This window comes from Prionailurus viverrinus, chromosome D1 (genome assembly GCF_022837055.1).
Source record: "Prionailurus viverrinus isolate Anna chromosome D1, UM_Priviv_1.0, whole genome shotgun sequence".
NCBI lineage: Eukaryota > Metazoa > Chordata > Mammalia > Carnivora > Felidae > Prionailurus > Prionailurus viverrinus.
The window spans coordinates 103,985,619-104,001,094 of NC_062570.1; the positions used below are offsets into that span (position 1 = coordinate 103,985,619).

A 15,476-nucleotide genomic window follows, 5' to 3' on the forward strand; every position below is an offset into this window, starting at 1 on the left:
GGCTCTGTGCTGACAGCTCAGAGCCTGGAGCCTGCTTCTGATTCTGTGTCTCCCTCTCTCTCTGCCCCTCCCCTGCTTGCTGTCTGTCTCCGTCTCTGTCTCTGTCTCTCAAAAATAATAAACATTAAACGAAAGAAACAAAGAAAGAAAGAAAGAAAGAAAGAGGCAAACTAGTTATAGCCAAAGTTGATATGGCTTAGGGATGGCTGTCATTATTCACCATGACTTATATCCACAACCATTAAAGAAGCGGGACTTCAGAAATTTTTGTCTTTTGCTCAAGAACCATCTTGTAAAATAGGATCACAGGCCATTTAAAATCCACATTTATTTCTGCTGCAAACTCACTGACTTGGCTGTCCTATCTCATGTCCTGGAGTGGGGTTCCTTCTGAGATAATGCATAAAAATGAAAGCAAGGATGTCAGATCTGTGGGACAGGCTGTGGTCAAATTCCAGAGAGATGGGAGACAATATACAAACTCTAGAACACAAAGTGAAAGTAAGTTGGGGATGGGGTGAGGACAGAGAGAAAATATCCATACAGGGCCAAGAGTGAGAACTGTCCAGGGAACAGATGCAGAATTAGAATTTCCAGGGGAGGGGCGCCTGGGTGGCGCAGTCGGTTAAGCGTCCGACTTCAGCCAGGTCACGATCTCGCAGCCCGTGAGTTCGAGCCCCTCGTCAGGCTCTGGGCTGATGGCTCAGAGCCTGGAGCCTGTTTCCGATTCTGTGTCTCCCTCTCTCTCTGCCCCTCCCCCGTTCATGCTCTGTCTCTCTCTGTCCCAAAAATAAATAAACGTTGAAAAAAAAAAAAAAGAATTTCCAGGGGAAGTCTCTCTTCCCTGATCCTGTTCCTTAAACCAAGTGGTCCCACCCAGTCACTAGGAGGCTTCAGTCATGAAAATGAAGCGTATGGGACCCTACTCTCCTTTAGAGTTTCTCACCTAACCTTATGTTTGGTTTTTGCTCACTGTGACTTCCCAACTTTGGATCTGCTGATTTGGGCTCCTATTTCTGGCCCAGTGGACTTCATGACCCCACACATGTGACCACTGGCTCATCTCAGACATAGTTTATAGGTATCCTATTTTCTCTTGGCTCTGAACAGTCATTGATGGACACAACTATTTAGGGCTCTCAGGTTCCTAAACCAGAGTCAGACTTCCTGTTCAGTATCAACCATTGGATAGCTACAAATCAAGGGCAAGGGGAACAGAAAATTTGTCCCAAGTAATGAATGGATTGGTATGAGCAGTGTTATATTGTAAAGAGGTCTGTGGTGGATGCTTGTGGTCCTGGAATTATGATCTAACCAGCTTTAAGGTATGGCATTCTGGACCCAGCATCTGATGTCATAAAGCTAAAGAATGTCATCAAAAAGCATATTTATTTTCTATTGCAAGTGACCTAAATTGAAACCATATCAGTCCATGACAAGAAAGGTAAAGGGAAGAAAAACCCTTGTTGAGCCTAATTGTGCAACAGACATGTAGGTTGGGGATCTTGCTTGACATAACTTCTTTAATTTATTACTTACATTCTGTGACCCATTTATTATAATGCCTATTTACATATAGCAAAACTTGATTTTTTTAGCAAACTTTTTTTAAGTCTATTTATTTATTTTTGAGAGAGAGAAAGAGTGAGCTTGAGGGGGGGAGAAACAGAGAGAGAGAGAGAGAGAGAGAGAGAGAGAATCCCAAGTAGGCTCTGTGCTGACAGAGCCAAATGTGGGGCATGAGATCATGACCTGAGCTGAAACCAAGAGTTGGATGCTTAACCAACTGAGCCACCCAGGTGCCCCAATTTAAGTTTTTTTTTTTTTTTAACTTAGAGAACCATAAGACACAGAGGGAACATCTGCTTCTTCTGGTTCTTGAGTTTTTTCAATGCATCTTTGATCTCCTTATTTCGCAAACTGTATATGATGGGATTCAGCATGGGAATCACAGCTCCATAGAGCATGGACACCACCTTCTCTTGGTCCTGTGAGTAGCCAGCACTAGAATGGAGATATGAGAAGAGACCAGAGCCATAGAAGAGAATCACTGTGGTCAGATGAGAGGCACAGGTGTTGAAAGCCTTCATCCGCCCTTGGGTTGAATGGATCTTCATGACAGCAGCAATGATGTAGCAATAGGACACCAGGACAACAAGAGCTGATGTCCCACCAACTGCACACACAACAAGAAAGTTCACTACCTGGCTGAGGAAGGTACTAGAACAAGACAAGACTAGCAGAGGTGGCAGGTCACAGAAAAAGTGTTTAATGACTCGTGGCCCACAGAAATACAGCTGGAATATGGAGCTGGTTTGGACCAATCCCGTGAGGAACCCTCCAGTGTATGCTGTAATGACCATCCCCACACACATGGTGGGTGACATGAAGGCTGCGTAGAACAGAGGGGTGGAAATAGCAGCATAGCGGTCATATGCCATGGCCGCCAGGAGACAGCATTCAGTGGCCCCCATGCTGATGAAGAAGAAAAACTGAGTAGCACATCCCACAAAGGAGATGGTCTTCTGCTGCTTGAAGAAGTCACAGAGCATCTTGGGGGTGATGGAGGACGTGTATGAGATGTCAACAAAGGACAAGTTTCCAAGGAAGAAATACATGGGGGAGTGCAGGCATGACTCCATCCTGATCAAGACAACAAGGCCCAGGTTCCAAGTCAGAGTCACAGAATAGATCCCCAGAAACAACACAAAGAGGAAAGCCTGAAGCTCTGGCTGCTCTGAAAATCCCAAAAGGATGAAGTCGGTTGTTATGTTGATGTTCCTTCCCATGGCCATGTATCTTCTCTTTGCTGCCCGCAGGCCCCAAAATGAGATTCCTGGGGAGTGAAAATCCAGATGAAGAAACCACTTTGTTCTGTCACGGAATCATAGACTCCCTGAGTCACAAGAGACGCTGGAAAGCAGGTGTTCTACCTCTTTCCAACATCAAATCCCCCTCTACAGCATTTATTGGGTCTTTTGTGGATATCATTGCCATCCTAATCTGATGCACTGTTCATGCAAAACTGACAGGCCCAGACTAGACTGGCAATTTTGCATTATCTGGATCACCACCTTCATTGTCAATGTCACCACTTTACTGAAGGAAGTTATTAATATAACTTGCACCAAATACTCCTTTTTTCCCACTTGTTTCCAAGCATTGTGGTTGGATTCTTTGGCCACTCAGATTTATGCTTTTTTCTTTTTTTTAATAAAATAAATATGTCAGAAATTGAAATACCTAGAGAGGCAATTCTGTGTTTCTTATCATCATAGTTTGTTCTGACCAGATTTTATGGGGTCAAGGTGTTTTTTCTCCTTTAATCAGTGGAATGAAGCACATAAAGGTGTAAAACACTGGCATCCCCTTTAGAGATTAAAGAAAGGAGTTAAAAATAAAAGTTCAACACTGAATTGCCAGTGTTCATTCTGTACAAATATTATCTACTGATCACAAACGTTGCACCAGGTTTGATAGACCTAACTGTAGATGATGTAAAAAATAATAAAACATTATTATCAGGTTCAAAATGTTCAACACAATACATGGGACAAACAGAAAGCAGATAAACCACAGCACAATGTGATAGGTGTGCCCAAGAGAAGTATTGTATAGTGTCCTGGATGTTGGGCATAGCAGGTGGAAGCTTCTGAGAGATGTGTTGCAACACATGAGGGTTCCAACAGTGAGTATGGGGTTACCAGGATGAAAATCTGGTGTGTGAGGGGGCTGGGTGACAGTTGGTTCAGGAAAAGCATTTGCAAAAGCAGAGGAGAGCATAGTACTTGGGATACTTTAAAAATGTCAGCATGGCAGGATGCAGCGTGAACAGGGTTAAGAGAGGATAACAGGAGTCTAGTTTTGAGAGACAGTGAGAAGTGGGAAAATTGTGAAAGATCTTTGAAACTCAAAGCAAAGATGGCAAAACATTTGTTTCATAAATATATGTGTATACAACTGCATATGCTAGGTATATAATTGCATATGCTGTATATATAATTATAAATATGTATTGCATGTTCCTATTTAATTTCAACCTTCTTTCCATTTCTGAACTTTTGTTCCACTTTGCCCTGCTCTGTTCTTTTGATAGGATGCATCACCTTCTCCCATTGCATAGAGTCGATTGGTTGTTGATACTGATTGTCTGTCTCCCTTAGATTGTAAGCTTAGGAAAACCAGGATTTGTAGGAATTTTTGTGTTTTTTGTTCATTGAAATATCCCTAGCACCTAGAGCTGTACCTGGCACATAGTGGGTGCTCAATAAATATTTTCTGGGTAAATACCATGCTAAGGGGTTTGGCCTTTCTCCCATGGGCAAGAGGGAAAATATGAAAGTTTTGTTTTTGTCTGTTTTTAAATTTTTTTTTAATTTTTTTTCAACATTTATTTATTTTTGGGACAGAGAGAGACAGAGCATGAACGGGGGAGGGGCAGAGAGAGAGGGAGACACAGAATCAGAAACAGGCTCCAGGCTCTGAGCCATCAGCCCAGAGCCTGACGAGGGGCTCGAACTCACGGGCTGCGAGATCGTGACCTGGCTGAAGTCGGACGCTTAACCGACTGCGCCACCCAGGCGCCCCTGTTTTTAAAATTTTAATTATTTCTTTGTAAACAGGGAACTAGTTGTCAAATATGTGTTTAACAATATAACAGAGCAGTGTTGCTGTGTGGAAGCAGGTGTGGAAGCTGGATAGGAGTGAAAAGGAACTGAGAAGGGAGACCAGACAGTTGCTTTGAGAGCTGGGAGGAAAGTTATTACTGATTTGAGTGAAGACGGGTAGGTTTAGAAGTGCTTGCACCCCTGAGATGTAACAGCACCATTCATTGTGCAGTGCAGTGGGGAGAAAGCCCATAAATGGCCACCTATTCCTTGCCCCCTTTTTTCTCACATTCACAGTCACATCAAAGGAATGTGTTAATAAGTTACACCATGATTCTTCCCCATTTCAACCCAGGAGTCTATAGTATACATCGATTACACTTTTAGAGTGTGATAAGAGTGAATTATCAATCATTTTGTATGATTACAACATCAATAACCTGCTTATCTTGACCTGAATTACCTGGAAATAAAGATACAGAAGTAGAGTATATGACATGTGTTAAATGTCTCTAAAATAAAAAGTACATATAATGTGTATTATATGAATAAATTACACATCATATTTTATATGAATATATTACACATCATATTTTATATGGATATATATGATATATATATATATATATAATAGTTTGCATGGTCTGAGAGCCACCACCACTACTTTGATAGCATTTTTGAAATGACACAGCAGTCCTACAGCTGCTATCTTATCTGTGGGTATTAAGCAGGGCTCTGATGTCAGCCAGAGTCCATCTCTTAACCCCGTATACCCACCTGCAGGCTATGTGGTCTTGGGCAAGCCAACACTCTTAAATCTCTTTTCATTTCCCTCAACCGCAAAACCAAGACAATGATAGTACTGACCACTTCACAGATTGTGAGGACTAAAAGAAGTAAGTTACATCAAGTATTGGAGAGAACAAGAAATAATTCCTATTGCTTGACAAATTATCAGCCCTGTAAGGATTTGAATCCCAGTCTCTCCATCCCTAATCTAGAGTTTGTTCTCCACTGCACATGCTGCTTAAAGCCAGGTGCACATGCTTGTACACAACAATGGCTACATTAACCACATACCCTTTGCTGGTGTTATTGCCAATAATTTTCAGCAGTATATTGACTTAATTCATCACACTGTGTGCTTCCTTTTGTTTGCTGGCTTGTTCTGTCTACAGCCTTAACTATAAAGTCTGGGAAGACATTATAAGCTCAGTGCCCTGTATAGTTCCTGGCACATAGTAAACCTAAAATAATATTTGCTGAATGAGTTCAATCTACAATAATTTGGAAAGGCACATGTTACAGACCAGAAGCTCATTGAGGTTATAACAGCTAAAGCACTTAAGGGACCAAACCAAGCTTTACATCACCAGTTCTTTGCACAGCTGCTTCTCTTTCGTGAATGCTGTAAAAGAACTTGAGAAAGGGTCTGAGCAATCCACAGGACCATATTATAGGCATAGCTGCAACAGATATGATCCTTTCCCCATCCTGACTGATTAGACAAGACTGGATATGTGGAATCTGAATTCTGAAAATCACTGTAAAGAGACTTCTTCACGCCCCCCTGCCCCCCCCCCCGAAGGTCTGCTTGCCTTTTAACGAGGTTAAAGCCACATAACCAAGATAAAGTAGAATGAAGCTCTAATGTGGTAACTCCCAAATAAATTATATAACTGAGGTGCAGAGGGTATTTTCAGTTCAGATGACTTTGTAGGGTATGATAAAGAAAACCCAGAAAGATGAACTTGTAGGAAAAGAAATGTGTTTTCTGCTTTCATCACATTTTTCTTCTCATCTGTTGCAGTGTTGACACTTTATAGGTACACAGTAAATATTTGACTGGCTCAATAAAGACATAACATATTTACTATAAACTTGCCCTAATTCCAAGATCATTGGATCTGTGCTATTTTAAAGATTTTATTTCATTTTATTTTTATTTTTTGAGAGAGAGGGGGGAAGGGGCAGATAGATGGGCGGGGAGAGAAAATCCCAAGCAAGCTCCACACCCAGCACTGAACCCATGTGGGGCTCAATTTCACAACCAAGAGATCATGACCTGAACCTGAAATCAAGAGTCAGATGCTTAACCAACTGAGTCATCCAGGTGCCCCTGGACCTGTGCTATTTTAAATGTTGCATGGATGTCCAGAAAACTCTGAGCATATACTTAAAATAATAGAAGTAGAAACCATTTAGGCTAGCCTTTTCCCATTATAAATGATAAAACTAAAGCCAAAGAGAGAGATAGTGAAAGTCTGTACAGCTGTTTGACAGGAGAGGTGGATTTAGAACCTATATCTCCTTTTTTAAAATTCATTTATTTTTTATGAATATAATTTATTGTCAAATTGGCTTACATACAACACCTGGTGCTCATCCCAACAAGTGCCCTTCTCGATTCCCATCACCTATTTTCCCTCTCCCCCACTCCCTATCCACCCTTAGTTTGTCCTCTGTATTTAAGAGTCTCTTGTGGTTTGCCTCCCTCCCTCTCTGTATCTATTTTTTCCCTTTCCCTTCCCCCATGGTCTTCTGTTCAGTTTCTCAAGATCCACATATGAGTGAAAACATATGATATCTGTCCTTCTCTGACTGACTTATTACACTCAGCTTAATACCTTCCAGTTCCATCCACATTGCTGAAAATAGCAGGATTTAATTCTTTCTCGTTGCCAAGTAATATTCCATTGTATATATAAACCACATCTTCTTTATCCATTCATCAGTTGATGGACATTTAGGCTCTTTCCATAATTTGGCTATTGTTGAAAGTGCTGCTATAAACATTGGGGTACATGTGCCCCTATGAATCAGCCCTCCTGTATCCCTTGGATAAATTTCTAGTAGCTATTGCTGGGTCATAGGGCAGTTCTATTTTTAATTTTTTGAGGAATCTCCCCACTGTTTTCCAGTGCAGCTGCACCAGTTTTCATTCCCATTAACAGTGCAAGAGGGTTCCCGTTTCTCCACATCCTCACCAGCATCTGTTTCCTGAGTTGTTCGTTTATATCTCTTTTTCTAGGAGTAGTTCTTTCTGCTTTACATTATTCTAAGTTTTTAAATGTTTATTTATTTTTGAGAGAGATAGAGAGACAGAGTGAGGGTGGGGGAGGGTCAGAGAGAGAGGGAGACACAGAATCTGAAGCAGGCTCTAGGCTCTGAGCTGTCAGCACAGAGCCCGACGTAGGGCTTGAACAACAAACAGCAGGATCATGACCTGAGCCGAAGTTGGACACTTAACCGACTGAGCCACCCAGACACCCCTGCTTTACCTTATTCTAAAACCTGGAAGTCTCATTGACAACTAGAGAGTATCCAAGGAAATCTGTGATTTGTTTTGATGCAAACACACTTGTACATGCATACACTCATGAGCCTAGAATAACATGAAAAGCACTAGACTGAAAGCTTTTTAAAAAAATGTTAAGCAATATAAGTCAGCCAGAGAAAGACAGATATTACATGATTTCACTCATATACAGAATTTGAGAAATGTAACAGATGATCATAAGGGAAGAGAAGGGAAAATGGGATAAAAACAGAGAGGGAGGCAAATCATAAGAGACTCTTAAATACAGAGAACAAACTGAGGGTGATGGGGGTGGGGAGAATGGGTGATGGACATTAAGGAGGACACTTGTTGGGATGAGCACTGGGTGTTTTATGTAAGTGATGAATCCCTCGGTTCTAATCCTGAAGCCAAGACTATGCTGTATGTTAACTAACTTGAGAATTAAAAAAAAATGTTGATTCAAGTCCTATTCTCCTACCTTTTTGCTGTGTGACCTTGGGAAAAATTATTTGCCATTCTAAGTCTTAATCTTCTTATCTCCTGTCTATATAATAAAAAGAGTGTTTTCTAGTCCACTTTCCTTCCTTTTTTCCACTTGTGAAAAGCAGAACCTTTTTCAAAACAAAATTTTCTGCAGAAGTACAGAATGTAAAATAGTGAAGTCCAGCTCCTCTGGTTAAGGTCGGAGCAGTAGGGAGAGGGGAAGCCAGCATCCTGTCTGATCTATCTCCCCTTCCTTCAAAAGTCTTTCCAACACTCCCATTCTGTGATTGTGTAATTCACCATTCCTAAAGAAGGACAAAGGGCAGACTCACCTACAACTTCTTAAACTCTGGGCTTTGGTCAGATGGCTAAGACCAGACGCACAGAACTACGGTGAAAACCCATCTCTGCTAGCACCTGAAGCATTGGTTTTGGTCAAAGAGATCAGTAAAATATGGATGGAGCTACTTTAAATTGGCCACTAAAGGAAGGACTTCACAGGACTTTAAAGGGAGGCCAGTTCTCTCCCAAGTACTGGGTCTTTCTTAGCTGTGGGATTATGACATGTCCCAGGGAGCACCTATTGGAAGGTTGGCTGGGTGGTTGGCCTCAGGGGTAAAGAAGACGCCAGCTTTGGTTGGGTGGAGTTGATTTCCATTGGCCCTGCTTTCCTCATATTCTTGGTCTCTGGTCTTATTCCAAAAAGATATCCCCAGAGGCATTGAAAGCCAAGAGTGCCTTTTGGCTTCAAAATAGTGTAACTATTTCAAACAACAGCAATTACCTTTGTAAAGCACTAGATATTTTACAGAAACTTTCCAGTGTAAAAATATCTTTTGGATGACTCCAAGGGTTGGAACCAGGACTAAATGAGTAACAAGAGAGGGAGAGATAGAGAGACAGAGATTATAGGAAAACAATAGGCCAGTCCAAAGGTGGAATGGATGGTCTAGAAAGAGGTAGATTTTCCAGCACTGAAAGTAAGGAGAAAATAGTATACTTGACAGTGGTGGTCGCACCTATATGTAGAATTAAAAATGAACAAACTCATAGAAACAGAGAATTGGGGATTGCCAGAGGTGGGAGGTGGGGGTAAGGGAAATGGGTGAAGGTGTTCAAAAGGTACATACTTCCAGTTATATGATAAATACCTCCTAGGAATATAATGCATAGCATGGTGACTATAATATTATACTTTATATTTGAAATTTCCTGAGTAGATCTTAAAATTCTCATCACAAGAAAAAGATTGTAACGATATGAGGTGATTAATGTTAACTCAACCTACTGTGGTGATCATTTCACCATATATACAAATATCCAGTCATTATGTTAAACACCTTAAGCTAATGCAATGTCATATGTCAATTATATCTCAATAAATCTGATAAAAATCTGAAAATAGGCTATCAAAAAAAGAGAGAGCAAGAGAGAGTCAGAACTAGTTGACCTTATGGGCTCTGGAAAATTCTAAGATTCTAAGATTCTGTGAAGTAAAGAGAATGAGGAAAGAAGACAGGCATATACTATCACTTTGGGTCTGTGGATTGAGCTTTTTGCAAACTTTATTTCATAATATCCCCACAGTAGCTCTGAAAGGAAAGCATTCTTAAATGCATTTTCAGATAACAAAATGGAATTTTGGAGACATGCTTGCCAAAGGTCACAAGACATATTGAGGCAATGCTAGAATTTGTGCTCAGGTTTTCTAGAATCCAAAGTCCATCCTCGGTCCTTACATCCCACTTCATCCCAGAAGGACAAGAAAAATGGATGGCAATAGGAGGGTGGGAATCATATGATAGATCTCATTTTTATCTATATGCAGAGAGTTTAAAAGTAAATAACCTTTAGTGGTTTGCCTACAGCATGATTTCCCTTGTGTACATTTTGTTTGTGATTTATCAAATATCCAACTTGAAAAGACTTGAATTCTATTTCTGTGTCCTTGGGAGGGACAAGCAAGGAAGAGGAGGAAGTGGGCATTGTGCAAACCCATAGGACTTGTGGCTTCCTTCAAGGATTTGTGAGAAATGGTGGCCACACCCTGTTTATGTTGGCAGCTCTGCAGCTTGCATCTAGATGAGAAAAATCTATAGTTTCCCTTCTCCACACCTAAGTCCCACCCATTTCTCTTCTACCAAGGCCATAGTCCCCCACCGTGAGGCTAAAAAATTTAGACCCCTTCTACAAATTCCCAGCACCTGACCTTATGCCTACTTTCTTGGGTTCTCTCTAAGGCTTGATACAGGGGAAAAGATCATCATTGCCATTGCAGTAGTTTGTATGCAATTAATCCGTTCTAGGTGAAAGTAATAAAAATAAAAACAAAACACTCCTTAGTGCAGATTGATGGGTATAAAGATGGGGTGCTGGAAGACTGATTTTTTAAAAAATTCTTGCCTTTCTCCTTCCCTCCCTCCTCTCCAAGGCAAAACTTCAGAAAGGACTCTCTTTGGCATTTGCAGAATAAAATACTATCAATAGAATCAAGGCTTCCTTTTGTGACATCTCCACCCCAGCCCCCTTTTGTCAGTGGTTCTAACCTGATTGTTCATCATCAGCCACTGCCCCTCTAACTGGTCTTTCTGCCTTGAGACTCTCTCCATTTTAGTTCTTCCTTCTTAACCTGGAGGCGGACTTCCCCAGAGCACACAGCTAATCATGCTATTCCTTGCTCAAGAATATTCATTAGTTTGTTGTAGTTCATTAATAGCCTGAGGACATCCAAAGTTCTTGTCCTGATCCTCAGCACCACTCAGTGACACTTGGTGAATATGGTATGGAAATCAAAGAGGAGAAACAGGAACAAAAGGCCATCAGACATAACAAGCAGGAAGGAGGGTGTGATCAACACAGTTTCAATAGAAGCCCATCCATCTCAGATGGGGTACCTGGAGTGGGGACCAGGGAATCTGCGTAAAGCCAGGTGCTAAAGAAAGCGAGATACAAGTTTGGTAGTTAAAGAAGAGAAAAAAATGAAAAGTAGGTACAATGGCTAGCAATGTCAAGTGAAAGAACCCTCAAGATTGGGGAAGCTAGAACAAATTTGGAGACTTGGCCTTTGAAGGACAGGCCATGGAGAGGGATTCTCTATAGCAGTTGTTTTCAATTGTGGTGGCTCCCAGATCATGACCAGTTGTTGGAAGAGCCATAATGTAAGCCTGTGCCAATCAGAAGAGACGAAGGAAGGCTGCATGAGAACACAAAGGTAAGCAGTAATGAGAAAGACAAGGAACCCAGAATCAGGAAATGAGGGGTTACATGGGAGGAGGCATACAGAAGGCTGAGTCATAGGAGGCTGGTCTTGTCTGCCTTTGTAAATAGTTGTTTTAGCTCATCAAAAATAGCATAGAAGTTGATTTTTCTGGATCCAGAGTAAGTGGAGAAGGTGGTCTCTTGGAATCTATTTTCAGTCTCAGAATAGATCTATAAACCAGCAAGGTGGTATGATCTAGAAAATAGTTGCCCAACCACATATGTCAGGCAGATATGGCCCTCTACAGTGTCTACTGTATATTCTTTTAAAGAGAGTCCGATATTTCAGTCCTGTTTGGAGTGATGGGATGGGTAGAGCTTCTTCTAGGAAGCCACATTGCTGTGTATCCCCTCCTGAGTAAGCCCACACCAGGCCCTTCCTAAAGAAGCCTTGCTAAGACCAGAAGCTTTGACAAATATGGAGCCTTTGGGGATCATGTATCCAATTAAGTTCTGTTCATTGCAACACTGAGCTGTCCCTTAAAATAGATCTGATAATGATCCAGAGCTGATGTGACTTGGGAAATGTACAACCACCCTGAACTTGCTTTATCTTCGTACTTCTAAGCATTATGTCATTGGGGCTCAATTTCAAACAGAAGAGGCAGCTGTGATTAGAGGCAGGCCATTAGGCTGATGAATGTTTACTGGAGAGGACTATCCAGCTGGATCCCAGATGCTGGGAAAGGCCTTGTTATGAGGCCATAAAAAGCCAGACGAATAGGGGACACTTAAGTCTATGTGAATATTTATGTTTTGGGAAGGCAAGAGAAGAGAGGGGAAGACAGCGATTGATTATCAAGTATCTGTTTATTTCACTGGAATTATTAATTAGTCTTGAAAATCTAAAATTAGTCTTGAAATTCTGTCAGATGTAACAGATAGAAAGGTAGAGGGAAAAACTGAATAGTTTCTCTCTGTGCACTGCCTCTATTATATCTGATTGGTCTCAAGACACCAGTCTTCTCAAGTTGATCAGCGAATGGGTTTGGGCAATCAGCTACACAAGGCTAGGAATGGCAAGGAATGATATATTCTTCACCCATTTATTGCCTCTCCCGAAGACCAAATATCAAGCTCAATAATGCAAGAAATATTTCTAGATCAACTTCACCTCATTGTGATTATTTCATTCTTCTGCATGTTTCTCAAGTCAACATTTATTAAGCCCTTTATATTTAAGGGCAAACATAAAGATGAACTAAATGGTTTCAAGGTCAATGCCTCTCCAAATTCTCTAGCTTCACACTGTCTTGACCTCTATACCTCCACCAACTTGAAATTCTATACCACCCCAGTCACATGATTTGGCAGCCTTCTCCCAGACCTCACCATAATGGGAAACTGCTTAATTTCAAAATCTAAAATTCTAGAATTTCCCTTTACCAAAACTTCCTGTTTTTCTCCTGTGCAACTCTCAGTCAATCTATTCTTGGTGACTTGCCGCTCCTTAGACCCTCCAAAATTCATGAGTCCATCACTCTGGCTCTGAGTCATTCTTACCACCACCCTTCACCACTTTCTTCTCTTTCCAGTACTAGTCCCAGATTATGTTGCTGATGGGATCAGCTATTTACAGGTGATCTCTAACTCCACAAAGACATTTACTGCCCCCATGAAATCCTTCCTGAGCCTCTTGCTGATTCCCTATCATATACCGCACAGCCATTCCAGGATAACCCTTCTCGATACCCTCACCTAGATAGAATTTCTCCCTAACCTAAACTCTCATGGCTTATACATGTTATTCCTTTGTGGCTTCCATCACGTTCTGACTCAGATAATAGTTATGCATCTAATTGTATAATTTCTCTGAGGATTTTCAGACTTTTAACTTCTTCATCTTTGTGTTCCAGTGCCTGTCATCAAATAGATGCTCCATGATGTTTCCTGAATTGATACAGGACAAACTTTCTACAAAGGAACTTTTTAAAAAAGATAACAGCTTCATTGGGATATCAATTGCAAAGTTTAGAGGGGGATAGCTTTACAAAGAAGCAAACTAAAATTTGCCATGGGGATATTAGGTTTCTATTGTCTCATAATGAATTAATGCAAATTTAGCAGCTTTGACAATAGACATACTATCTCAACTTCTTTTCTTTTTCTTTTTTAAAATTTTATTTAAATTCAAGTTAGTTAACATACAATGTAGCCTTGGCTACAGAAGTAGAACCCAGCGATTCATCTCTTACTTATGACACCCATTGCTCATCCCAAAAAGTGCCCTCCTTAATGCTCTCACCCATTTAACCCCCATCCACCTCCCCTCCAGCAACACACAATTTGTTCTCTGTATTTAAAAGTCTCTCATGGTTTGCTTCCCTTTGTTTTTATCTTCTTTTTCCTTCGCTTCATACTATCTCAACTTTTGAAAAAAAAATTTTAATGTTTATTGACTTTTGAGAGAAAGAGAGAGAGATAGAGCACAAGCAGAGAGTGAGGGAGACACAGAATCAGAAGCAGGCTCCAGGCCCCAAGCTGTCATCACAGAGCCCAATGTGGGGCTCGAACCCACAGACGGTGAAATCATGACCTGAGCCAAAGTCAGACGCTTAACCCACTGAGCCACCCAGGTGACCCTATCTTAACTTCTTAGGTCAGAAGTTTGAACATAGTTCAGCTGGGTTCTCTGCTTACTATCTTCCTCCTGAACAGAGCAAGGGAAGGTATTGGGTTATTTAGCTCCACCTATCTCTTTCTGCATCTTATGAAGTAGGGAGGGAGGATATTTAGCATCCCTTTTGCAGATGAAAAGTGATAGGTGGAAGTCACTTGGAAAGAACTTATAGCTTAGTTCAAGGAAGAATTTTCTTACAGTCAGAATTTTCTTATCTTTACTGAAACATTAAAGAGACTGAAAGATTGCTGAGTGCTTGGGATGAAGAGAAGTATCGAAGAGAAATATTCTTATCTCCTGGGCACAACACAGAGGTGGATGTATTCAGCCTCTCTTGGGCATGCATGCCAAGATATTTGAAGGGTAATCCCAGCTAGAGTGGTAACTACTGGGGGGAAAAAAGAGTATCCTATGTGGCCCACTATGGCAGAGGTGCTAACATCTTGTCCCCTTGAGTGATGCTAATAAACACACTAGGTCACCTCAGCAAGTGGAGCTGAGGCTCTGCTTCCTCATTTATTAGCCAAGCTGTCATGAAGACCAAATGTTTGTGGATATTAACTGTGAAGAGTTACACACACTAAAGTTAGTATCATCACTATCACTAGTCAGACCTGCCTACTGCCCTGTGTTAACTTCTCAATCACTACAGATTCTTGCAATGGATCTCCCTCTACTGGTTAAGGAAGGTCTAAGAAGATTTCACATTGTTAGACTGTGTTTGGTGTCGCATTGTAATAGACATATCATACATATGTAAGAAATATACTTCATATAATATAAAATTTATTCTAGTTTACTTGACACTTCATAATCATTGGTTTGTTTGGTTGTCTTCATAGCCATGTAATATATTCCTGGCAATCTATATGTAACTCTAATTGGCACAAGCCATATTTTAATTGCATAAAGAGAAAAATGGCTATTTCAAGAAATCTATGGTGAATCTCTTTATTTCTACTTCTGACCCAAGGGGCTGCCCCCCCCCCCCCTGCTCCTCCATTCTTTAATTGGCTCAGTTCTGTCCCAAGAGCATGGAGCTGTCCAGTATGTCTTGTTGGTGAATGATATATCTGTACCACACCACAGCACAACAGGTGGGGGGATTGCCAGGATCCTGGCAGTAGTAATCAATCATGGTTCTACCAGAGCCTGAGGTCTGAGACTCTGCAGGGCCATGCAGGAATCTAGCATGGTTTTGAGTGTA

General features: G+C 41.1%; 1 protein-coding gene and 1 long non-coding RNA gene across 3 annotated transcripts in view; one reads left to right on the forward strand and one right to left on the reverse strand.

The window, feature by feature from the left end:
• The window catches only part of LOC125176205 (uncharacterized), a 38,239-nt gene that overhangs the window by 13,054 nt on the left and 9,709 nt on the right, over window positions 1–15,476 (forward strand). The window lies entirely within an intron of this gene.
• LOC125176202 (olfactory receptor 5A1-like) lies at window positions 1,833–3,112 on the reverse strand. Its single transcript, XM_047877239.1, has one exon. The coding sequence runs from the start codon at window positions 2,793–2,795 to the stop codon at window positions 1,833–1,835; it is 963 nt and encodes a 320-aa protein (XP_047733195.1). The 5' UTR covers window positions 2,796–3,112.